The sequence below is a fragment of the Anser anser genome, assembly GCF_964211835.1.
Source record: "Anser anser genome assembly, chromosome: 2".
Lineage (NCBI taxonomy): Eukaryota > Metazoa > Chordata > Aves > Anseriformes > Anatidae > Anser > Anser anser.
Genome location: NC_139721.1, coordinates 132,131,537 through 132,157,784, shown reverse-complemented (window position 1 = coordinate 132,157,784; position 26,248 = coordinate 132,131,537). Strand labels below are relative to the sequence as shown.

The 26,248-nt window shown below is 34.2% G+C and overlaps 1 protein-coding gene across 4 annotated transcripts in view; it reads right to left on the bottom strand.

Moving 5' to 3' along the window:
- Nucleotides 1-26,248, bottom strand: part of AGMO (alkylglycerol monooxygenase) — a 194,525-nt gene that overhangs the window by 97,121 nt on the left and 71,156 nt on the right. For 3 of the 4 annotated variants that reach the window (XR_014581001.1, XM_083827593.1, XM_083827594.1), the window contains exons 4-6: nucleotides 19,486-19,589; nucleotides 13,738-13,833; nucleotides 798-864 (exon numbers count right to left, since the gene is read on the bottom strand). Coding sequence is in view for 3 of the 4 variants with exons in the window: in XM_083827593.1 (XP_083683719.1) it covers nucleotides 798-864; nucleotides 13,738-13,833; nucleotides 19,486-19,589 (267 nt within the window). In the remaining variant the exon portion in view is untranslated. Of the gene's footprint in view, nucleotides 1-797; nucleotides 865-13,737; nucleotides 13,834-19,485; nucleotides 19,590-23,108; nucleotides 23,169-26,248 lie in introns of all 4 variants that reach the window. The other variant, XM_083827592.1, reaches the window with a different exon arrangement.

The window sequence follows — 26,248 nt, the reverse complement described above, 5'->3', positions numbered from 1 at the left end:
CAGTCTTTTTAAAAAGTCTACAGTGCCATAAACACTTTACACATGGAGGATATAATAAATATTAATAACATCCTCTGTACATATGACTGCATTTGAGTCTGTTTCAAATTATTTTGCTCTTCCATGCTGCTATTACATTTCTCCTTGTTATCTGTGCACGCTGAATGAGCTAATGGCATCTGTGAAACCCACTCTTATTCCACAGCTATGTTCATGGCATTTTTAATCATGCATTGGAGTTATTAATCAAATTTAGGTGTTCACTACTGTCTTTAATGGTTCTGAATATTGATGGAAAGTCATATCAGCCGTCATATACAAGTGTGAAGTGATATTTTTCAAAAACTCAGACAGTTGGAACTAAATTCCACTAAAACATTTAACAGCTCTACTTCAAAAAGAAAAACGTATTTTTGCATATTTAGTGTTTGAATTTGAATGCAAGAGCATCTGTTATTGATCGATAAGATGATCATGTTTTAGCAGTCAGGGAAGTTGAGATATTTTTCTATTATTCCTCATATTTGCAAGTGTTTAACTACTTTGTTCAAAATCTTCAAATTATCTCATGTTACCTAGGCTTAACTTCTGCTCAGTAATTTATCTCAAATGTAAAGATTTAAAAACTAAATTTAATTTCTAAAAACATTTTTTCTTTTAATACTGTGCAATTTCTAACATAACAAGGGCTATTTTTGAAGCAATGACCAAAATTAAAATTCTTGAATAAAACTAAAATAAAATTTTAAATCTTTTTTATTACAGTACAAAAACTGACCATGAGAAAAAACACTTACCATGATGTACTCTGTGATGACTGGGAGTGTTAAGAATCCACTCCAAAGGACCAATATTGGTGACAACCTGGAAAACAAGTAATGTTTATATAAGTTTGAAAATACTGTATAAAATCAATAGGAAAGAGGGAAAAGAAGAGGATGAAAGGCATATAGAAGATGTTTATCTTCAGGAGACTTGCCTCAAAAGATGAGAATGCAAATTTTTTGCCTCAACCTTTTCACTGTGTGAGCTACAATAATTTTCAACAACAAAAAAGTGAAATCTAGTTAAATGAAAGTTCAATATATATATATTTTTGATCAAGCATCATATTTTCTCTTTATCTTTTATTATTAGTTCATGATTCTATACAGATCATTTCACTGACAATATTTATCTGTATGCATTGGCACTGCTCAAGTTCCAGTGTAACTCTTTAAGAAGTGAACACTGCCTCACAAAATGGCTGGCACTGACCCAGAAACAACCACTTCTTCCTTCAGTACCTTCGACTGCTTGTCAATACCCTTCTTTTACCCAAGCAGAAGCAGCACAACAAACCTCATTAGGGAACTGATACTATTTTTTTTTCTTTTAAAATCAGTTTAACTGGATCAGTTCCTGAATCTGATCCAATATATGATCACAAATACTCACAGGAGTTAGAGGCGTAAGAAAGTAGCAGCAGCAACTTAGACCAGTATAAATTCATAGTGAACCTGCAAGCTAAGTCAACGATTCAACAGTACAAGAAATCCAGCCTTGATCCTTTTAGTAACAGACCAGAAAGTGTTGATTGCCAGAAACTCACTCTAATGATTCAAGTATTGTCAGAAAATGCTGATGAGTTAAGTTTGTATGAGCACGGTTTTGTGCTAAAGGAGGTATTTGCCTGTATTATGGAGCCAGATGAAAGCTAGCATTAACTTCAAATCTTTTGCTTTGGTTAGCTCAATAGAAGCATGTGGATACCCAGACATAGCAACTATTCCTTAATCCAAAACACAGAACTATCAGTCAAAAATAGATGCAATCACTGGATGAGTAAAAAGTGTTTGTGGTCAGAATATATCACAAAATGGTATCTATTTGCCATGTCTGGTTATGACCATAATGTCTTTCAATTAAAAGAGAAATAATAAAAAATAGAATAGAATAGAACAGAACAGAATAGAATAGAATAGAATAGAATAGAATAGAATAGAATAGAATAGAATAGAATAGAATAGAATAGAATAGAATAGAATAGAATAGAATAAGTATTCTTATACAAATACACACTTGTACCTTAGGAAACAAAACACAGAACCTACCACTTTAAAAAAATAATAATTATAATTTTAATACTCATCCTGTAGAAATGAGTGATCTGTAATATATAAATAGAGATAATATTGGCAGGTAACACACTAAGTAGATAGGCAGCCACTCATTACTCATGAGAGCAGGCCTGTTCTTTTAAATAACTAAACATACAAAGATTTTATTCTTATAAAATTTACTGATAAAAGTTCTAAAAGACACCAGTTCCATTTCTGTCTACTTTCAGTTCCACTTGTGCAAGTGAAAGTAGATCTGGACTCAAAAAGTAGACACAGGACATTTCATCACATGAATTTAAATCTTTGTGAATAAAGCAAATATAATAATTAAATGAATAAACAATTTTGTTTATATTTGTCTTTCATAACATAAAAATAACTTCTAATTATCAGGTTAAGCAGAACATTTCTGTAAAGAAAGGAGTATAGAAATGAGAAGATTCTTCAGACGGAGAGAACTGTAACATCTGGAGCATCTGTCTCAAAATCCTGCACACATTGGCTGGAAAAGCAGAACACTGGGACAAGTTTGTTTTGTTTTGTTTAAATCAGAAGCCAAGGACAACATAAATAGGGCCATTTGTATTTCTCAGTACTCCCTCAAAATAAGTTCAAGCTTTAAAAGACCACCTAAAGGTGAGAAACAATTCATCATCCATGCTAGCTTAATTTCCCTCCTCTCTCTCTCGCAGAAAATCCCACTGTTTTAAACAATGTGAGATGTAACCACTAAATTAATTTAATGAGATGAATGTCTTGGATTGAACTACAGTCCAACACCTAAGAGAACAAGGATTTATCTCTAAGACTACACCTAACTTTGACCTACTTGGTTTCAGTATATTTTTAGCTAAATATTTAAACAACTTTTTTTTTTTTTTTTTTGGTAAAAATAAACTAAATCTATGCCAGGAGTGCAGAGAATCACTAAGAGATAGCAGTCTTCACTTTTAGCCTACAGGTAAATTATAATAAAATGTCCTCAAAATGAATGCCTTGAAGTATTCAATATCCACCTGATTAATTTCATATTTTTAAATTAAAAGTCATTCTTTTGAAAGTTCATATAATACTTAGGTATGATGAAGTAAAACTACATTTTGAGCTTCCCTGAGGATCTCAGGAGTTTTAGTACAATTTTAAATGAATACTTCTGGCTAATCCTAGAGAAAGCATTTCCTTTGGAAAATGAAATGTGTCTCATCCACTTAAAAGTGAAGAGCCCACCATACAGTCTTTTCTGGGGGTGGTGACAATTATAAGTCTCCTGAAACATCTTGCCTTCAGCATCATGAGTGATTGATGCCTGGGCCCACTTTAATTCAGCAAGGTTACCTCCATTAAGTGACATATTAGCCACATGCTGATAGAAATATTATCTGAGATAACAATGATGACCACATGACTTTTAAGATCAGAGGTGGCACAGTACTCTGTACCTGACAAGAAAAGATCCAGCATGTTGAAATTAGCAACACATAAATCAATACTTTGGCTAAAACGCATCAAAAATACATTTCCACCAGATATTTAAAATGGCACAGGATGCTATTTCTAGAAATTTACTTTGCTATCAGTAAGTTTACTCCTATATATTTTGAACATTTCTAAAATAGAAGAAAAAAGCTGTTATAACTGAAAAACGTCTGGTTCCAAAGGGCCACAATTCATTCCAACAAGGAGAAATATATCCCCTCTGGAAAGGTGGATTTTGAAGCCTCCTACAGCACCACAATGTGAAGAACATTTTTGTTGATTTTTGTTGAATTTTTCTATCTTCTGCCATCTTACCACAGGTAAAACTCCTATGAGCAGATCCTTCATCAGAGTAAATTGTGAAGGGTAGGATAATAAGATAATTTTTGCCGGGGAAGATTCTGTGCTCTATGACCCTGTAATGTGAGGCTAAAAGGAGCCTACTAAAATCACAGTGAAAGGACTGGACTTTGTAGGGATTCACTCATAACAGGATTTAATGTGGTGTAACAACAGTCCATGTACAAACTTTTTTTCAGATCATTTTACTGGAAATTAGTTTCAAAATTAAAAAATGTATAGTGGAAATGTCATTGCCCAATATCTCTATTGACTTTACTGCAAATCCTTTTCATACTATTGAAAGGAAAAGGAGTCTACTTGTGAGTATAAAATATTCTTGTCTATATCAACATCCTGCAGTTATCTTGGGAAGACAGAAAAATAACTATTAGAAAAATATTTATTTTCTAGAAAATAGAAACCGAAAAATAACTATAACTACATTGAAATACCTCAACTGTTGTCCAAGTATGATTTTATCAGTATTTTGACCAATATGGCTGGGGGAGGTGGAGAGAGGGATTATGGTTGTGTTTGTCTCCTAGATACAGACACCTATGGTTCTAAATCAAGCCCTGCCTCCAATTTTTCCTCTCAATTAACACATCATGTGCACCTCAGCTCATATGCCAGTGACCCACAGATGAACTGCAGCAATCCTGCAAAACTATTTTCCTGTTTGCTTTGTTTATGTTTTAACATCCCATAGCCAAAAAAAATAAAAAATAAAAAAAAATAAAAAATGACAAAACCTTACAAATGGATTTGATAAAATACCTGTGGATCTGATAAGTAGGTGTCTTATGTAAATCACTCATAAAAGCCTTATAAGATCTCTCCTGAAAACATATATTCCTCCTTTTTCTTTTTTTTCTTGAAAAAAAAAAACCAAAAACATATTCCTACATTATTGCACTGAGGTATTTCTAAACAATAAAGCAGAATTATGAGAACACTTGAAGCAATTCCAAGGGCAGTTTAAAAAACAAGACAGGATAAAATCTACAGGCTTAGAAATTTTTCCACATATAACTGAATGAGAAATAAATCTTTTTTCTGTAGTAGTGGTTCTTATATAAAGATGTTTCCTTTGTGACAGCAATCTCTAACTTAAAGGAAAAGAACATTATGCGATTTCTCTTGCAGCATGTAAGCACCTCCGTTTGCGGTCTCAGAGTTTGTCAGCACCAAGGGAAATCTTTATTGCCTGGTACCTGCACCACTTCAATGTAGTTCTTGTTTAAATAATGAGAAAAAATCGTGACATGAAATCCAAGGGAAACTTTACATCTTGTGTAACAACTCCTCCTGTCACCACTACAACATGAATCTTTGCTTAACTCTCTTTCAACATGAATGTTAGGAAGGAATGTCGTCTGAGTAGAGTAGGCAATGTTACAGTAAAACCATTGGTAAATAAAAAGTTTAACTTTTTTTTTCAAGTATATGAAAAGCCATTTGTAGCAGCGCATGACTTTCAAGATTGTAGTGTAACTGATCTACAGGACAGGAGAAGGTAAATTCATCACTTGAGCATCACTAAGGAGCACTCTGAACTTAACTCTGGGCTTTTTGCTAGACTAGTTGGTAGTAAAACTGGTATTACAATTGATTTCCTCATCAAAATCCAGATAAGATTTTTATTCTCAGTACATAAATCTATATTTCAGACAGTCTGGTGGGGAAATTTAAAAATAAGACCCTAATAACATTCGTCAATAGAGCTGCTGTGTTAATTCAGGACAACACACCCATGTATTTATACAGATGGCCCTCGTGATCATATTTGCCATGTGAAATCTCTACAGGGAAGCTAGGGAAAGGCAGAACTCCTAGGATATGTGCTCGTCTGCCCAGTTTCACACTTTGAAATCTTCGGCAAACCCTGATTTATACACCGCCAACTGTTTTCCTATCTGATTAGGCAGTTTTCTACTCCAGTAAGCATGTAAAATGGATGTGTCCAAATTTCCACACTGAGGAGCGAAAAAACAATATTTATAGTTTGGAAATAAAACAAGCTAAAGGAATCAGGCCTGTTGGGATCATAAAGAGTTTCATAGGGGGATGATTTTCTGATAAATTTGTATTTTAGGAATGGGAGGTAAAAGCCTAGTTTTAATGTATAGTCAAGTTTAGGGTATGTTTATATAATAAACACACTGACTTTAGAAATGTATTTATAATAAATTATCTTGAAGGCAGTTACTGTTGTCACTTTTCATTGGTTTATGCCTTAAACGGGTTAAGGTTTGAATCAAATTGACATCTGAGATGAATATTTCAGCTAACACTTTCAATAGGTGGATGCAACTTTTTTTTGTTTGTTTTTAAATATCTAATGAAGTCCTCTTGTAGGAAAGATGAGGATATATAAGATGTTTCAATCAGGTTGTCTACTAAAATGAAAGAAAACCATCACTAATGGATTGTTTTAATTGCAGCATTACAAATAGCAGAGCACAGAGAAAGCCACTCTTTCAGTCATATATCAAGTTAAGGATTTTAAAAAAAATCAAAGAGAAAAATTGCTATACAATTTCAGTATTTTTCATCAGCTTGACAAATACATGCTGGAAATTGGGGGGTCTTCGCCCTTCTCTTTAAAAAGACAAAAAAATATAGTCAGCATCCTACACCTTATATACACCTTTAATAAATAAATGCCTTTCAAATTTTCTTTTACTTTTGAAGCCATAACTGATTAAAATAGATTCTCAATAAGGACAAGCTATGAGCAAAACCCAAGGTTAATATGTGCAAACAATGCTAAAGAGATGGAAAATTTCTTTTGTTATCTTGATATCTTTTGTTTGATTGCTTGTACAGGGCTTGATCTCTCTAACTTATGTCCAAATTATTGTGGTATTCTTTCATTATTTTATTAACTTTACTTGGTAAATTGGTTGCTTAAATTTTTTCTGCAGTATTCAAAATGTACTGAAATAAGCTGCATCTCTAAGTAGCTCATTTTACTTTCATCTTCATAATTCTCCACAGACACAATTGACATGAGTCATCTAAATAAAATTATTGAATATGATTTTTGGTTTTAGGGTTTCTGAAGAGAGATTAATAATAGTCAGACCCACTACTGCAACCCATAACTGTCTGTTGCAAGAAGAATCTTTGGTGCGAGGACCAGAAGCCAGTGCTCAAACTCAAGGACTTAATAATTAGGATGACAAGCCAAGTTCCTGCTTACATTCTTGTCCCATAAACTTTTCATTTCTTGCCTCACAAGTGGCCCATCTCCAGCAAGGGAAGGGAATAGTTCCCCTGCACAGATTGCTCTTGAATGAAAATGATCACAGAATGGTGAACTGCTGAATGTATTAAGCAAGCTCATTTAAATGACTTTGATATTTTTAAGTCTCTCTTTATTCTGCAGTTTATTTAAAAGAGAAGCTAGATAAGAATTAAAAACTTACCATGTCAGGGCACTGCTAGGTAGACTCAGATATAAAAAACTTCTAAGGAGTACTTTTAAAACTTAGTTTAAATAGGGAGGTTCACCCTGGTGCTACTAAGTTGTAAAGTTGGCACTTCTTATCACCATTAAGGTCATAGGTGCTAAGGAAAGAACTCCAAGCCTCATGACTCTATATTTTTATATAAACAGTGATTAAATAGTGTTCAAGTACAGGCACAACACTTGACAGGACAGGAGCACTGTGCTCTCTTGTGAATGTTTTATTTTCTCTCTCTTTGTTATTCTTCTTATTAAAAAAAAAAAAAAAAAAGAAGATACTTTAAATGTCTAGAAAGATTTTTTTCCCTCTTAATGGGGGGTGTGAAGCAGGGAAAAGTGGAAGACATTTTGCACTTATTACTAGTATTTTCACTTAGCGATAGTGATGTTAGCTTTGTACTTTTCTGCTCTCTGAAAAGTGCAATGATGACAAGACTTTCATCCTCTAGGTTGGTCAGAAAATCTATTAAGTTATTTTGGCACACAGTCTGGACTGAAGTAGTAAGATCTGCTTCTTAGAATCATGGCAGAGTTTTATTGTCTGTATCGTGTACATATTCTATCTGGACCTACCAACGCCCTGTCTACCTTAAATAAAATATTTTTAACTCCCTAGTATTTATTGATTTATTTGCTTTCCTTCTCCCCACAGTAAATGCTTGACCTTCAGTTTGTAGCAGATGAACAATGATTTTCTGAATAATAATAATAATAATATAATAAAAACAAAGAAATAAACAAAAAATAACCATCATCTACCAGGAATGAGACCACAACTTTCTTTTGCAAAACATTTTTTTTTTCTTTTATGCAACTCAGTGATTGGCTCATTTCCAGTTCATTTTAGAAAAATTTCACGTGTCTTTGTAACAGTGAGAAAATCCAACTCTTACAAGCCAATAGAACATCAGATGATGCGACCTGTTTCTAGCAATCCCAGAAGAATCATCTGGGTCACTCTGTTTTCAGATATAATCTTAAATATCAGACTAGGAGAGTGGCTGCATATCTCACCCCTAAATTAGGTCCATTTTTTTATGATTTTTTATGATTTTTTGCAAAACTCTTGTGAAAGGCTTGGGAGTTTATATTAATCCTTTGTAACCTGAATAGGACAGATGTGTGTGTTTATGATTTGAAGGTGCAAAGTGCAATGAGTGCACTGAATTAAGTGACTGAATTAAAGAAAATAAGATTGTTCTTTCACTAAATGAGCCCACATATTAGAATACAGAAAATGAAAGTGAAAGGTTTGGTTGAAATGTGCTATTTGAATTCAAAATGAATTTCTAGTGAAAAATTCAAGAGACTACAATTTCACAACTATACTCAATGCATTAGATTAGTGATTTTACCTTTTACTGATGACTCTATCTATTTAAAAACAAAGCAACAACAACAAAAAAACAATCAAACAAACAAAAAAGCCAAATACGTTTATCTTGTCCAGCAAATTAAGTTAGTTAATCACATTTGGTTTCCATTGTGATCCATTTGATAGCACTTCTATACCTTTTTTTTTTTTTTTTTTCAGAAAAGTTCTACACATTAAGTTGAACTCATTACTCACGGACCTTAGAGGAACTATTCACCGTACACTAAATTATGGACAAATATACACCTTTGCAAACTTAGGGCCTCGGGAATGTTTTTATTTTTTTTACTTGCCAGCAGTAATCCTCCTACTCCACAAAATAGCCACAAAAACAAAATCATTTTCCCATTGCAAAGACTTGTACACATTACAGTCAACTAAATTTTGTTAAAATGCTTTTTAAAATCACAATCTTATTTCTTGATCAAGAAAATACCTTTCAGTTTTAAGGAACAGATTACTAAATTCACTAACTGAATATAGAATCATAGAATAGTTTGGAAGGACCTTAAAGATCATCTAGTTCCAACCAGAGTTGGAACTAGACCAAGGTTCCAAACCTTCCACTGGATTAGGTTGCCCAAAAATCCCATCCAGCCTGGCCTTGGACACTTCCAAGTACAGGGCATCCACAACTTCTCTGGGCAACATGTTCCAGTGCATCACCACTCTCATTGTAAAGATTTTTTTCCTCATATGGAATGTAAACTCTATTTTAAAACTGTTACTTTTTGTCCACTTGAATATCTTATCTATTGTCTAATGCTGTCACTTATTTATCACATTGTCCTAAAGATATTAGATACTTTCAACTGCCACCCATTGGACTTTTGTCTTAAATAGTTTTTGCTTAAAGAGACATATGTCCTCTAGATTTTCAAGATATGTTTTTTCAAGATAAGCTTTTGATATTGATATGGTAATCACAGGTGTACTGCTTCTTAAAAGGAGTACATACATTTGTATGTATTTTTATTAATGTTACTTGTCTTTTTAATCTTCTTTTTTAATCTCCTTATTGACTACTTACATTTCAAAAAGCATAGAAGACTGTTTCTGTCTTCCTAGGTAAGAGCTGATGGAGGTAGGGACTTCCAGACTGGGCTAGAATAGCTCACCTGGTACTGACAGCCAATGGGCTGTGGATGGCTTGGTGCCAGAAACAGGATTCCTTTTCATGAAAGAGTGAAGCCTCCACAATTTCCTTTTCTTTTTTTTTTTTTTTAAAGAAAACAGAGCAGAAGTCAAAGCTAAAGAAGCTTGGACCTGCACACAGCACAGGAGTGTCCTACTAAAATCATGCTTTCTTGTGATTTGGAAATAGGTCCCATGGTTTTGAATGGGGGGAGATGGCAAATACTATATACTTACACAGCAAGCATCAGCTTTACTGAATCAGTGTTTTCTGATTAAAAAAAATAAAATGAAAAACTGGCCTTTGTAGTGATTTCAATTCTCTTTTGCCAGCCTCCATAAGGTGTCAAAATGTTTCCTACTCCTTTCTTGTCTGTTTTCACCCATGTTACTCCTGGTTTATAGTAGCACATTTTCTGCTTTGATGAGGAAGGAAGACAAACATGGGAAAAGAGATGCCTTAAGAAACCTGAGTTCTATGAGTATGGTAAAGAGCATAGATTGCAGTCTTTTCCTAAATGAGAAAATTAAACAAACTAATGCATGTCAAAGATCACACAGACAAGGAATAATCTACTGCCACAATTAATATGAACAGGGATTGATTCAGTTGATATTTTCCAAATACAATTTGACATCTCATAAAAATTACAGCTAAACCAACAGAAACTAATTTCTGTTTTTCACAGGTGTCTATCAGGTTATAAATGCACCTAACTTATTGGTTGTAATAAATGCGTAACGGAAGGATATAGTTTAATATGAGCCACAGACCTTCTGAATCACCTGTGAAAATAAACTGAAATAGAGTATTTCTGTCTGTCAGTAAAAGTCCTGAAACATTTTGTGGCTTTTGAAAAATTAGATTTTTAGTGTTTTTTGACCAAAGGTCTTTTTTTTTCTTTTTTTTAAACTTCCCTCATGATGATGTCTAGATGAGAATGGCCTAGTCATAGAAACATTTCTCCCAGTCCATTTAAGGCAACATCATTCCATTGACGTGACAGGATTGGATCGAACCAAAAATTGTTTTCTCTTGATTTATTGGGATCCTATCTTTATCCATGATTTAAAAAAAAGTTTTCTTTTTTTTTTCCTTTCTTGCCTCCTTTCTCATTTAAATGAGCTATTATTATATTTATTTCAATACCTGAGTGTTATTCAGAGATTTAAAAAAAAAATCTTTGGAAAATTTGTGATATTATTTCAGATTGCCATATATACAGTGTGATAATGCAGAGAAGCAATGAAGAAAAAAAGATGGACATCAGATAGCTGAAATTCTTCTAATTGGTGAATACAGTTAAATGAAAGTACATAACTTATTTAAGTCACACAGCCATTTTCAGTCTAGGATACCCACCATTTATTTAATAATTATAGAAATGCTTTATCTGTATCAATAGCCCCTTCTGATTTTGGTGCTAAAGATCTTTTATTACTATTAAAATATGGTATAGTATAATCCTTGTTCATAGTGTTTAGAATCCTGTACTATTTTACAGAAAAGCTCAACAGCTTACCGAGTATACAGGAACTAGGGAAGTCTGAGACAAAGAGTAGGTACTTTTGATATTTGTGATTTGGTATACTGTCTTTGAAGGAATATATGAGCTACTAGAGTTAAAATAAAATGGACCATGCCTGATATTCTGATAGGAAAGCAGAACAAAAATTGACATGACAAGTATTGAAGAAGGCCAAAGCTTTAATACAGGAAACTTCTCTGAACATTGTTTGAAACAACCAGTTAAAGTTTTGGAAAATATCAGAGATCATATTTTGGCTATGAATGTTCGCTTTTGGCTGAAACATGACATACAAAGGTTCAGAATAGCACAATCATTCTTTTTTAATTATTAAATTCAATTTGAGTTATTTCTTTAAACAACAACAGCAAAAACTCAAACCTAGACTAAAATAAAATATCTTCCCTCAGGAAGTTTCATACAATTTCATTCTTTCCTGTTATTTAAATATCATGTATCTTTTCTTTCATAAAACATTAAATTGTGCACAACCTATATTAAGACTTTCAGTGCTATGAAAAAAATAAATCTATTACTATAGAACAATGCATTTTTACTGTATCTTACTAGATTTTATTTTTCTGAAGATTGAAGATGTGTAATCAAAAGTAGTGAAGTTATGGTTTCCAAACATTCTTGACTAGTCAATATGGGACCAAATTCTGCCTAAGGAACTATCAATACTGATAAGCAGTAATAGAAATCTGAGGATAAACTGATCATTTCTTAAATCCTCTTGCATTTTGGAAGAAAACTATTACATCTTGTAATGGCAGAATATGACTGATGAAAGGCTTCTCCACTGGACCCCCTAATGACACAAAGTGCCACACTGTATCAGCAGCCAACATGGGCTCCCAGAGGACGCCAGAGCTGCTGGGGATGATGAATCTCGTAGAAGCCTCTGAAATTAACTCTATAAACTTTATACACACACTGTGACACCAGTGCCAGGATTCATTCAGTTACTGCTACACACCAAAGCATTAGAGGTATCTAAGGTGAGGTAAGAATGGCTTCAGACAGCAGAGAAGAGGTAAGCGAGGCACATATTTTGCTTGAAACACCATAAAAACAGTTTGGAGATCCTAAGATAGGGTCAAAGAAACTTTGCTACCATGAGACTCAGAGTATTTATTTAGTATAATTTCAAAGTGTTGAATCAAATTTCCTCCAAACATTTTGACAACATTAACTGTGTACTGCTTGAGTTTATGCCAGTTCTGGTGATGTTTGTTACATTTTATTGTAAACCTTTGCTATTCATTTAATGTTGCAGAATATGAGACACATGTTAATGGTTTTAGAAATTTGCCCAAAAGAACTGTAATGCCAACAATAGAAGTTTGTTATTGGGCCACTGTAAGTGCTTAGTAGTTGTAAGTACATCTTAGGGTTTTTTTGTTTGTTTGTTTTTCTTTTTTTATTCTTTTTCTTTTTTTTTTTTTGTTAAGCAAGCACACAGAAAAGAGAAAATAAAAACAGTAATTTAAGCAACACAGTCACGTAAAATAGCAAATATATATATATATATTTCGAAAATAAATGTCCTATAGATGGCATAATGAAACTACAGAGGGAAAAAAGCATCTGAGTAGTGAGAGTAATCAAGGGAGTAAGAGTGTTGCAGAGGTAATTAGCCTGCAGCCCAGCAGGGGCTACCGACATACATGCTACTGCCATATAACATGCAAAACTTTTAAACACCTCTACTGTAGTGAGAGTGAAAGGCTGTCCAACTACCTGAGAAGTATGGAAAACTACTTACAAATTACAGTGGGTAATTAACTCTGTATGTATGTAAAATACATTTTGCCTATACACTTACAAACCAAATAAATAGGTGCAGTCATAAGCAAATAGCTATTAGATAACTAAATAACATTTTTCATCTGAGAACTACTTGCATTAAAAAGGAAACAATATCTTCAGTTTTAACTCTAAATGGTCTTTAAGAAGTACTGTTATTTGGATATTTTTCTCTAAAATATTTATCTTAGAAATAAAATCAGTTTCAGTATCTGCCAGAGATATTTAATAAGCTGCAAGATAGGAAAATATTGTATTAAAATATTAAAAAGTTTTGATTCCTTACAGTTATTATTTTTTTAATCTAATTGGGACCAACTGGCCTCATTGCTTCTTATAAACTTAGCAATATATATTCAGCAAAAGGAATAAAAATGAACAGATGTTTCTCCTTAAAGAAGTCAGACAAAGATTTTTCTTACACAATAAATCAGCTACTAGTAGATTTCCAGGACACTGCTCCAGGCTGTTTAGGTATGGCTTAAAAACCTAGTTTACCTCTGTATGTATCCAAAACTGGTAAAGTAGATTAAACTGTAGATGAACAGCAAACACTGATGGCGGAATGAAAAGAGCCATTGGCAAGTTGAACATCTGAAAAATTAAAAAGAAAATATACATTATATTTATTACACTAAAGTTGTGGTGATATAATGAAGTACAATCTCAGGAGCTCAAAGCACTGCATAAGGTAATTTCATTTTCTAAAGCCTCTGTAGTGTGGACGTTATATAGAGTACATACTGATTATTATGTTACTGCTAGAGATGGAAAAGCAAGCGGGACAAATTTCAGTGAAAGTGATTTACCAAAAGTTATAAAGCAAGCAAGTAGCAAAATCAAGAAAAGAACTCAAAAATCCTGAGATGAGATATTTATTCTTTGCACTATATGTAGCAGGCAGCAACGTATCCTTGACATGAAGGCTTTACTTAATGGGGAGAATTATCACAGAATAAGCAAGGCGGGAATTTATAGCATTATAGCCTTTCCATCTGAACTCCCTCCATGAGCATCATCAGGGTAAGGTAGTTTGCTCCACTTTCAAAATTAATTATAAATTCTCACCCTAACTTCCTCACAGCATCTCTCTTGATGCCCTGATACATTGCTGGGTTCTAAAGATGTGCTGGCATGAAAATAGTTTCAGCAAATTGCCTCCTTAGGAAACATGTTTTCTTACAGAGTGGAGTCCCAGTAATTTCACAATTAGTTGCTTAACTGGCTGAGCAATAGGATGAGACTTACAAGACATTCACATGTAAGAAGTCAGTCTGCTTTCATCAGAACAAAGTTGTGTTTTTTTTTTTTCTACCTGACCTTGTGTTACACCAGCTGCACTGAGAAATTAATCCTTTCCTAAAGTACAGATTCAAATTCCTATTATCCTTCTCACAAAATCAAGTCTTTGAATATCAGAGAAAGCAATAAGATAACCATGACAGGCTTCCTGAGCCATAAATCCTTTTAGCATAGGTTTGCAAAAAAATGACACATATTATATAGTATTTAATTATGATATTCCCACGGTTTTTGTCAAGAGTTTTACCCAATAGATAAGACATCAAGCTGGGGCTATGAAACAAATGCACCCCCATCCCCTTGATGTGACTGATGCTCTTGGGAAAGTCACCACAGTGGTTTCTCACTGTCATGAGTACTAAGGCCCTCCAATCCCAGCTTGGTCTGCAGGCTTCAACACTGGAACAAGACCAAAGTACTGGAAAGAAACCTTGTTTTAATCAGTCTGATTCTTGAAGATTGAAGCGCTTGTGAAATATTTATGAAACAAACAACAAAAAAAGAAAAATATATTCTTGTGAAATTTTCACATTCAATCCCTAAGAATCACTTGGTCTAAGTAAACTCACAACAGTTCATATGAACTCTTACTGAAGGTGGGAGCTAGTAGATGCCATCATGAAGGTGGGGCATTTAGGCATGAAATTTTGGAGTAGAGGTAGATATGTGTTAAATACTTAATGCAGATCAGACTGCCTTATGCACAAGATTAACAAATAGAAGAACTGTTTTCAAACACATGATTCTCCATGATCTGAGACAGAAATGCAGTGTAAGTCTCCCACAATTTAGAAGAAATAACCTGAACACTGGCATAGAGTCAGTCTCTTGTCTGAGATCCTTTTGCTTCCTGCCACCAACCTGAGCCCTCTTAGTATTTAATTGTTAAAAGTGGGGGAAGCTCCAAAAAGAAAGGACTGGAAGATATTTGTCTCACAACATCTAGGGTGCTGGCATGGTTTTTCTCAAAGGTCATCTTACAATGAAGCCAATGAAGAAGTAGGACACGTGGCTGGTAATGCTAATGCAGTTTTCTCTTATTACTGATTGTACCTGTCTATTGACATGATAAGAGCGGGAAATTTTCAAAAGGAATGGAGAGGAAGTTGAAAATAAAATAAAATATAAAATAAAATAAAAAATAAAAAATAAAATGAAATAAGATAAAATAAAATAAAATAAAATAAATAAAATAAAAATTGTGTTCAGATTATGCATGGGATTGGTTGCTGGATTTAAAGTAGAGTTAAAGATGATATGCTTTTTCCCTAAAATTAACATAGGCAATTTGACAGTATTTACAGATGACTCAGGCAAAGGAAGGATCATATTCATATTTACTTTCTAACCTACTTTTCACAATAAGTACTAGAAGTACTCACCACCTGCTAAGTGGTGAGATGAGGAAAATTTTATATAAATGTATAGGTAAATTTCAGATTGATAAGGGAGAATGCTTTCCTAACTGCCTCATGTTTCCTTGCAATGTAAGCTTAATTTTGGACAGAAAGGATTTGAGAGGTCATTCACAAAATCAGAACCCATAGGGAGAAATGAAAACTTATCTTAAAAAAAATAAAAATAAAAAAATAAATTTCCTACTTATGGTTCCACTGCAACAAGATCAATGTCAGTTAAAAAAAAAAAAATCACTAAGTACTTTGTCACTGGAAGTGCCAATTCACCAAATCAAAACATTTCATGGGAACATACCAGCTTTCACTAATCTGTAGGAGAAAATCATTCCTGGCTCAAAGATGGAACTTCTGGTCAAAACTCAAGAAAAAATGTTTGTCACACTCAGAGCTTTTCCCACTTGTGGGTTCAGCAACAGAGATTGAGGCAGAGCCACAGTAACTGATAACCTGATGGGAAAGGCACTTATTGAGGGGGTGGAGAGGAATTCATATCTGGAGCTGCTGCATCACAACTATGCCTCAAGAATTAAGGCATCGGCCCTTTCGGAAGGATGTGTGTCCACCACATTATTTCATGCTCTCTGAATTGGTCATGCCCTACTTTTCTGTCTCTCTTATGTAAGCAAAAGCTTATGAATGCTTCCAGAAAGAAAGAAAGGGAAAAGTCTGAAGATCCTGAGGTTTAGCAGAAGGGCTTAGTTTCCTGCACAGATCCAGTGCTGAGCCCACTTCTCTCCAGGACACGTCTCTGTGGCTACCTGCTGATCTTTCAGGCTCACCATCAGCACAAAGCGAAGTGGTTGTGGGGCACAATGAGGATCCACAGGAAAGCTGCCTCCATGGCAGCTCACATGGGGTGTACTTTTGTGATGATTCCTCAGGAAATAAAGGTAAATATAAAAAAAGCATCCTTTACAGATCCAAGACCTGTCAGACTCCTCAGTAGAAAAGAAGTCAACTTTGTGATTCTGTGCTGGAAAAAAGTGTTACCCATTACCCTTTTGAAATTTATATACAAACATTTCCATTGCATTAAAATCAACAAAGCATAATTAAAACCTTAGTACAGTTTAAAACTATCAAGTTATTATGGATCTAATATTTGCAATTAAATCTTACCCTTGGACGAAAGTTAAGAACTGGTATTTAAAGAATTAAGCCAAAACTTTTCAAGGTGTATATGCTACATTCTTCTTTCACAATTACACTTTAACTAGGTGCTTCATCAGTAGCAAAAAGGTATACAACCTTAGCATGCTGGTGTTCTCTTAAAAATGAATATACTTTCTTTCCATCTATTTCCTCCCCAAATGGACTTCAAAACCATCTCTCAGTTTAACACTAGGTCTGCATCATCTCTCCTCTACTGGACAAAGGGAAATGTTTTGTGTGCAAATGACATGAAGTAATAGACATTTGGTTCCAAGTTCAAGAGTACATTTCACACCACACTGATTGTAGTTAAAGCATGATTTTCTCTTTTTCATTTCAAATCTTTTCAGTCAGCACAAGCACAACCCACAGAGAATGATATTCTAATTTATTTATCTTATACTCCTTAACTTAAAACACATACATAGCTGGCAACAGAACAGTCTTAAAATCCCACATCATCCACCACAACATTCTCACAGTGTCCAAAAAACTGGATTTGAAACTGCATTCAACAGTACAGATTCAGTGACATAAATCATTCCCAGAGATTAACTAAAGATTTCACCGGGTTTCAGCTTTGAGGCATCTTTGAGGCACTGGACAAGTCTGGCAGTCCAAAAAAAAATAAAAATAAAAGTGCAAGAATTAGCAGGAATAGTGCTTGTGCACATTTAGGCTTTGAAAGGTGTAGTAGTTTTCTTTCTCCAAAAGTTCCAGGTAGATGAAAATCCCCATATTTATACTAACAAAATGTTTTGGTTAATATCAAATATTGGCAGAAAAAAAACTGCACACAAAAGTATTATAGATTCTATGTTGCTTTCCCTTTGTTCAAAGCAAATCAATTTTAAACGCACATATATTATTTGACAAGTGATACTAGTGTGGTCCTGAGGATGGTTTCTAGAACCTAAGATTGCCAGACACCTTGGCCTTCCTGAATATTTTGTACTCTCTGAGGTGTCATCCTGAAAACCACTCAGGCAGACAATATACTCATAAACACACCCATATGTACACACACAGGCTTTTTGTCTTTTTTGAATTATTGTTTTTGTTAAGCATTTGTACATATGGTCCCAATGGGTAAAATGTTCAAAGTTAAATCTTAAACATGGCAGTATTTACACAGAAAGTGGGGCTGTGACAGAGATACTTTGACTATTGTTCCTTATGGCCATTTATATTTGCGGCACTGCTACGAACATCAGATGACTATTTTATGAATAAAAATAATAATTTACAGAGAATATTTTAAGAAGCAAAACTAAGAGAGAGTTTTCACAAGTTCTAGAAAAGCTCATAATTTTTTTGGAACCTACTGCTTAAATTTATCTAATGTTATGTGCTTGAAACAACTAAGAACAACAGACTAAACCCATTCTCAGTTATGTGAACATAAATCCAAACTTCACTGAAGTTGATGGAGCTACACTGGATTTGGATTTTCGTGAGCACACGCCCTTCTGTTTGAGTCATTTGCTCATAGGTTAGTCATAGAGATTCACAGAGGACTGTAGGTTTATTCCACCATTAGCGTTATACCTCACTGCAGGACAGCTTTTATATATCTTCTAACTATAAAAATATGTTTAAAATTACTTCTGAAATCTAATACTGAGAGTTCAAATTTTGAAGTTTTTATACTTCAAAAACAAACAAACAACAATGAAAAAAAAAAAACTAAGAAACCACAATATGAGTTTAAAAAAACAGTCATAAGAGAATATGAGAGAGCAGCTGTTGAAAAGCAGCAGTTGCCTTGTGCCCAAAAGTTAAGACTGGATAGTATGTTCAATTAAATCTGTAAATGAGTACTTATCTTAATTTCTATTTGATGCATACACAGATCATTATTTACAATACATTTCATCTGAAATAAAGCTAGATAAAAGTGGCGGCATATTTCTTTGACTTGCTGGAGTGCTGACATATTACATGAGCAGATACAAAAATAAATCTGTTTGCATGTCTAAAGCAATCTTTTCTTATTTCTCTGCTCCTTTCAGCTACGTGGACATATTCTAGAGTAGGTATACTATATTCTGATCTTCTCTTGCACTGATGCATGAATAACTAAATTTTTTTTTTTAAAGTCACATTTTTCCTGGAAAGTTATGAATATATGAAAAAGAGTTAAAATTACCCTTCTTAAAATTAATTAGTGTATCACTTTTCAAGTTTGCTATAAAATCATTAATGAATGTATTTTTAAAGCTTATGACTTTCAGATTCTTCAGTTTCATCTGTGCTTTTCAGTGTTTAACATCTAAAATAATTTACATGTTTTTCTTTGAAGGGAAATAAACACTGTATTTTCACTTTTACTAGATCTTGGTGATATTAAGTTGTCAAATCTTGTGCAACTTACCCAGGAGGTGTATTTCTGCAGTACAGATTGTCTCAACGCTGTGAATAAGTTGTAATCTTCAGAACTATGATGTACCTGGTGTGCTGCCCACAGTATATTAACCTCTGCAAAACACATAATTTCTAATGAGGCATATACCAGAGAACAAAGCAACATTTGTTTTCTATGGCCTTATTTTTTCCTTCTTAAGCTAAAAGGAACTAAATCCCCAATTTACACTTTGCTATTATACCATAGTATAATATAGTATAACAAGAAATGAAAACTAATGTCCAGAGATGAGTTTGGTTAGACCGGGTTACATGTCAGCTGACTGTTTAAACAACTTAACTGATATCTGCTGTTATGCTTATGGTTTTCACATAAAATCACATAAATCTTCAAGTCCACTTGTATCCCAGACCATGAAACACAACTATTGCCTGCCCACTTCTTTTCCACAAATGGAAAAACAAATGGCTGTTTGCTCAAAACTGCTGGAAACTCTAGATTCAGCTAAAGGAGAGCAGTTACTCTATTGTGTTGTGGTTCTAAAAAGTTGCTGGAATAAGGGTAAAACCAATTCCAGTTGTGTTCTGAAGGCATGACACCTCTGATGTACTAAAATGAAGAAGAATACTTCAAAATCCTAATAGTATTTCAAGGCATTTTCTCTTTAAGTGCAAACCTGGGTGGCCTCATTGCAGTAAATATTTGTATCTGAACAGTCTTAAGTGGGAGGTTATCAAACAGAAATGAAAGCCAAGAATGTTCATGGCCATCAGATGCTACAAGCTATGAAGATGTTAATTATAGCAAAATGTGGAAGTGGGTGGCTAATGCAGACCAAATAATGCTTTTTTGGCGTTATATAGCAGTATACATATATATTTATATATATATATATATGTAGCATGAAACTAAATTCAAGGTCACATATATTTCAAAGGATGAAATGTACACAGCCTCAGCTGATTACAGAAATTAAAAGTTATCTGGCTGACCATCAACTGCATGCTGCCATTGCCACTGACTTCTTACACCAGAGCAATTAGAGAAGTGCCCTTGGCAGATATTTGAATTTAATTCACAGAATGATCTTATAGTGTGTATTTAATCAAACAGTTTAGGTCTGGTGATTAACATGTTCTTGCAATGTGAAGCACTGCCAAAAAATCCCCTTAATGAATCTTAAAGTGTCTTCACCATTTCATGGGACTAAACAGTCTTGTAACAGGAGGTAAAAGCCTTACATGTTAGAAATTAAAATTTTAAAATATAATGAATTTTGATGGATTTTTGACAGACTACATGACATCATTTCTGAATGTCCTCTAAGTCCTTGAAAATCATTACCATTGCTGAATTAAAACTCTAACTTCATCTATCATAAGCCTCACTTAATATTCAGTCTGAGAATTCTTCCTTCTTTAAACGTATTTGTCCCTGAAACAGCAAATGTTCTCTGTATCAAGAATTAGTAATATCTCTCTCTAATAATAATAAATAAATAAATAAACAAACAATCTTAACTCATCTCTCTCTAATGAGCTCACTAGGAGATGAATTATTCAGGTGAGCTTCAGTACTCAATAATAATTTGTATTTGAAACGTTTCCCAAGACCTCGACAGAAGCTAAATGAGTGAACAAAGCATCTGAAAAGGTGGAGGTTAAAGACCTGTCTCCTTAGTTGTTTTAAAAGCATTTACTTCCTATCACAAACTGTGTGTAACACAAGCCTCCACTCAATGAAGTACAGCTGTACAAACAGGGTACAGTAACTGGATCTTGCTTCTTTCCCTCAGTCATTTTTCAGCATTGTGAAAAGTTCAAGGAAGGGAATCTATGATGATTTTTACAGTCTACTTTCAGTCTAGTTAAGGTCAAATGGTTTTCAAAATGAATTACTAAACAGGCACTTTATTAGCATTCATTTTTCAGTTAAACTGCCTCTTACACTAGCTAAATTACGGAACAAGGTAACTGAATATTGGTATAATGTTAATCTTTCAGATGTGCCAGTCAACTTAAATGATCTATCATTCTAAAATACACCACAGGAATATTAGAAACATAAACAAACAATTATGTCACAAGCAATTTAACTGCTAAAGCCATTTCTGACTTTTTCTGCTACAGTTAAATGAATTAAATCTTCCTCCTTAATCCTCTTTTTGCTGACATCAGTGGCACAGTCTATGTTAAATTCCTTGACTTAACAGAGTTGATGATCAGAAAATTTTTGTCCTCAATATTAATGGGAAGAAACTGATTACTATAACTTTTATTTGAGCAGAAGAATAACATAATAAGTAAGTGTGAAATGGATCACCCCAAAACTCAGTCTGTAACCATTAGCACATTAAAAATAATTATAGCCATTACAGCTAAAAGACTTCCCACAAATGTAAGAAACAGACCAAGCACTCATCAAAGAATACAGCTGATTGCTCACTAACCATCAGAAACAGAAAAGTATGGGTCTATAAAAGGGTTGTGCTCTCACTTTTTCATTCATATGTAATGATGATTACTTGAAATAAAAAGAAAATATTTGAATTAGAATGAAATTATAAAAGACTGTATTGTGCATTTTCTCATGTTTGTTACTATATAATGACCAAAAAGGAGAGCAAGAGTGAGATACAGATAATTTTGAAACTTTTTTTTTTTTTTAAAGAATCCACGTACAAACCACGAAGTATTACAGTGTTTTATAGATCTCCCCAGTTTAAATTCATGAGTGAAGACACAGGAATAAAAGTAGGCAATGGAATTGCCATGTAGACAATGCTCTAATGAAATTTTGACTGTTTTCTAAGTTAATGTGATTAGTATACAAAATTTAAAAAAAAAAAAGCAAATATGCACAAAACCATTTTTGATTCAGGAGAATTAACATCATAGAATCATAGGATAATTCAGGCTGTAAAGGAGAAGAAGAGATATCTCGTCTAACCTCCTGCTCAGAACAAGAACAACTATGAGGTTTCTGAGGGTTAGCTGGGTCTTGGAAACCTCTGAAGACAGAAACCATACAAACTCTCTCCATAACCTGTTCCTGATTGTCCTAACTAAGGAAAAGTTTTTTTCTTACATGCAGCCAGAACCTGTTTTCTTCTCCATTGTCTCTTGCCTTCCCACCATGCACTTCTGCAAAAAGCCTGGCTCTATCTTCTTGACAAAAGATGCTTCATCTCTGCTCAAAGCTACTTTTAGGTCCCCTTAAGTCTCCTCCTCTCTGATCCAGTTCCCTCAGCCTCTTATTTTCTTTCTTTTATCAATAGAATTCATATATCAGACTAATGATAATAGTATCAAAGACAATTTTTTATTTTCCTTTAGGGTTATGATACAAATCTCTGAACTACTCTCAGCCCCCTGATTTTACTAATTGCATGTCTGAGTCTGTGTAGACCTGAAGAGCTAGAGAGAAAACTGAGGGCCAGATGATAACCCGTCCATCATCCAGAACATCCTATATAGCATCAATTTTCTTTCCTTCTTCACCTATCTAGATGTTACCATTCATTCTCTTATAAAATTACATGCTGATTATTTCAGGTTTTATATTGGTTGGCAAGTGAAAAAATTCACTGATTCTACACAGTGACAACAGCAATGTATTAAGCAATGATTAACTCCAGTAGCAAGATGTTGTTCTGTTCTTCGCTGTATCCAAATAGCACAACAGGTTTCCACCTATTAAAACAGAACACAAGAAAATCCTTCAAAATCCATCAAAAAATTTTCTCAGAACTACCTGAAACGAAAATGCCATCTTTATCTTCTATTAGACATAGGTCTTCATTATGCAGAAGGAGACTACTAAATTTCCTTCCCACTTTAATCTTTCTTCCTTTTGGAAAAGCCAAAGAGAAGATGTTATCATTTCCTCCACCCCCCCTTCTTCCCTCCCTCCTCATCATAAGTAATATATAAAAATTCAGTTTCACACACCATCACAACCATACCACAGTAGTATGAATGATTGCACCTAGCTTTATTTTTTTTTCTACTTCAGATTTTTTGTTTTGGCATTAATCAAGTCCCTTTCAATGAGACCAAAAGATAGATCCAACACCTGGGCCGTATTTCACTACTGAAGTATTTCCCTTGTGGTGACAGAAACTGGTCACCATACACATAAGATTTCTCTTTAAGAATACATGATGTGGGAAGTTCAAAATGAGCTTTTGTTGTCGTTCATTTCCGCAGCTTTCAGTGATTTCCACATCCCACTACATTTTGATTAACAACTGGAGAAAATATATTTGCTAAAATACCCTGTTGTAATTTCACAGCCATGTCATTGAAAACAGCCTTTTTTCACAATCCTCAAAATCATTGAAATGGTAAAGATCTGATGGTTGGTAATTTCTTTGTAACTTTATTACACCTGAATTTCTGGACATAAGATAAACTGGGAAGAAAAACAAACAAACAAACAAAACACCTACCAACAAACAGATGGTTTAGGAACGTTTCCATATGATGAGTCTTGTATAGTCTCTGTTCTCTTTAAGTCAACACTGATTGTAGCTAAGCAAACAGGTAAAAGTTTCCCCTTAGCATCCAGTTAAAATTAAACAAAACATTCAGTTTGACTATGCTTGACACCTCTTACAAGATTCAGTGTTGAATTGAACTGGGTATAAACTAAGACAGGAACATTACTTGTCCTATGTCACAAGTTACCACTTTGTGATGAACTTCACAAAACCAAGCAAATGGCAAGAAACCCATCACCCAGTGTGGCCCCCTGCTAACCCCAGCATGACAACTGCTACTTCTTAGAGCAGCTGTGACCTGCTGATACTCAAATGCAGGTACTCAGTCTGGCATTCACCTACAAGCAATAGTTAAGGGATCATGTCATGAGTCTATTCTTCTTCAGAAAGTGAGGATATTGGCCTAGAAAGTGAAACTTCCAGTCCTTCTATATGCCTTTTACTCTTCCAACAAAGGTAAGATAGAGAGGAATGAATGCTACTTAATTTCTTCACTAAACTACTAGCTTCACTTACTTAAAAAACAACTGTGTGATTACTCATTACCTTCCTGCCCCGCTCTAATTGATTTGTTCCATTGATGCTTGAGATCTTTGAATGGATCTGTTCTCATAGAGGATGTTTTTTTTGTTTGTTTGTTTGTTTTGTTTTTTTCCCCAAAAAGGTTCACCTTTCCAGCTGGATTCTACATTTGCATTGGATGAAAAACCACTGAGACAGCCAGGGGTTTGTCACTGGGAAATACAATTACTGTTTGTTTGTTTTTCGTAAAAGTTGGCTAAAGAACTGTGCCTTGGGACACTGAGTGAATGCCTTTATTAAAATTGAGAAGTCACCCTCAAATTCATTCTATCAGACATGAAAACAGAAATCTTTATATAGTTATAGTTATATATATATATATAGTTATATAGTTTATATGTAGACCCTCTTTTCTTACTCTTCTGATCCAAATTTGCTTTATGATTTTCATTTAAGTGTTCAATAAGTGTTGCAAGATAAGTTATTTGCCAAAAGCCTCTGCTTCCTTTGTAACACAAATTTAATTCTTATAGGAACAAATTCTTCCCTCAGTTATGTTAATGTAAGCAAAGAGCTGCATGGGTTTAAAGAAACCAGGATAAGATCCAAGGAAATATCTGGAAGACTATTACATGCCACACACAAAGAGTGCATACAGGGAAATATACACATCTTTCTCTCTTCTTTTTTAATAAGATCTTTTTCTTACATTGTGGCCTTGGCTACAGTAAATGTTGTAGTTTGCATTCTCGGGATAGTCACACATGTAAACCAAAAGACTACCTGTAAGGAGAATTGGGATTGAGTCATGAATTAGACACCATTCACAGTATAGCTTCAAACAATTTTCTGGACTTTCTCTTTCACATTCTTATTGGAAAGCACATTCTTATTGGAAAGCACCTACATGCATGTGTACCTGACACAGACCAGTTTTCAGCAATTAGAAAATAGGAGTTCCGCTGCTAGTTAGCATAAAAGGAAAAACAGACTACGTTAGCCTTTGCTACCAGAGTTTGTGTTTCAGGAGGATAAGTGGAACAAGTCAGAAGTACCTCTTCAGCCTCAGCACAATCTATTCATCTTTGGTCATTTTACAATGAAATATATTTTATTACACAGGTAATTCCAGCATAGATAATCATTTGGAATACCAAACAAGCAGTCTCAAACAGAAAATAATGCCACCGTGTGACACTCTACATAGTTGCAGTCCACCAACTTAATTAGGAATTTTCAAGAAAAATTCAGCATCTGATTCTTCTGTGATGTCAGATGTGTGGTGGTGTTTTGTTTTGTTTTGTTTTTTCTGTACTTTATTCAGTACTATCTCTGTTTTTCAGCCCTCTTCTTGAATTACTGTGTGCGGTCAGCAAACTATTTAGTGAGTGGGCTAACTTACAATCAAGTAATACATGGTATATGCTCCCATGGCTTACAAACCAAAAACTGGAGCAACCTTCTACAAAACCTGCCTCCAGAATCTGTGCACAAGCCAAAACCTCCTGCTTGATCTCCTGCCATACCAGTTGAAAACACAAAACTGCTCCCACACAAAAAATCCACAATAAAATCTGCAAAACTTAAGATGCAGAATGGTCTAGGGAAACGTGGGAAGACTCAAGACAAGCCAAAGTATTACAAATGCTACCCAGAACAAACAATGGACCAGATCATATACCCTCATAGCAATAATCTGAGAGGACTGTGAACTATACTCTCATACGCTTCTGAATTTGTAAAGGTACT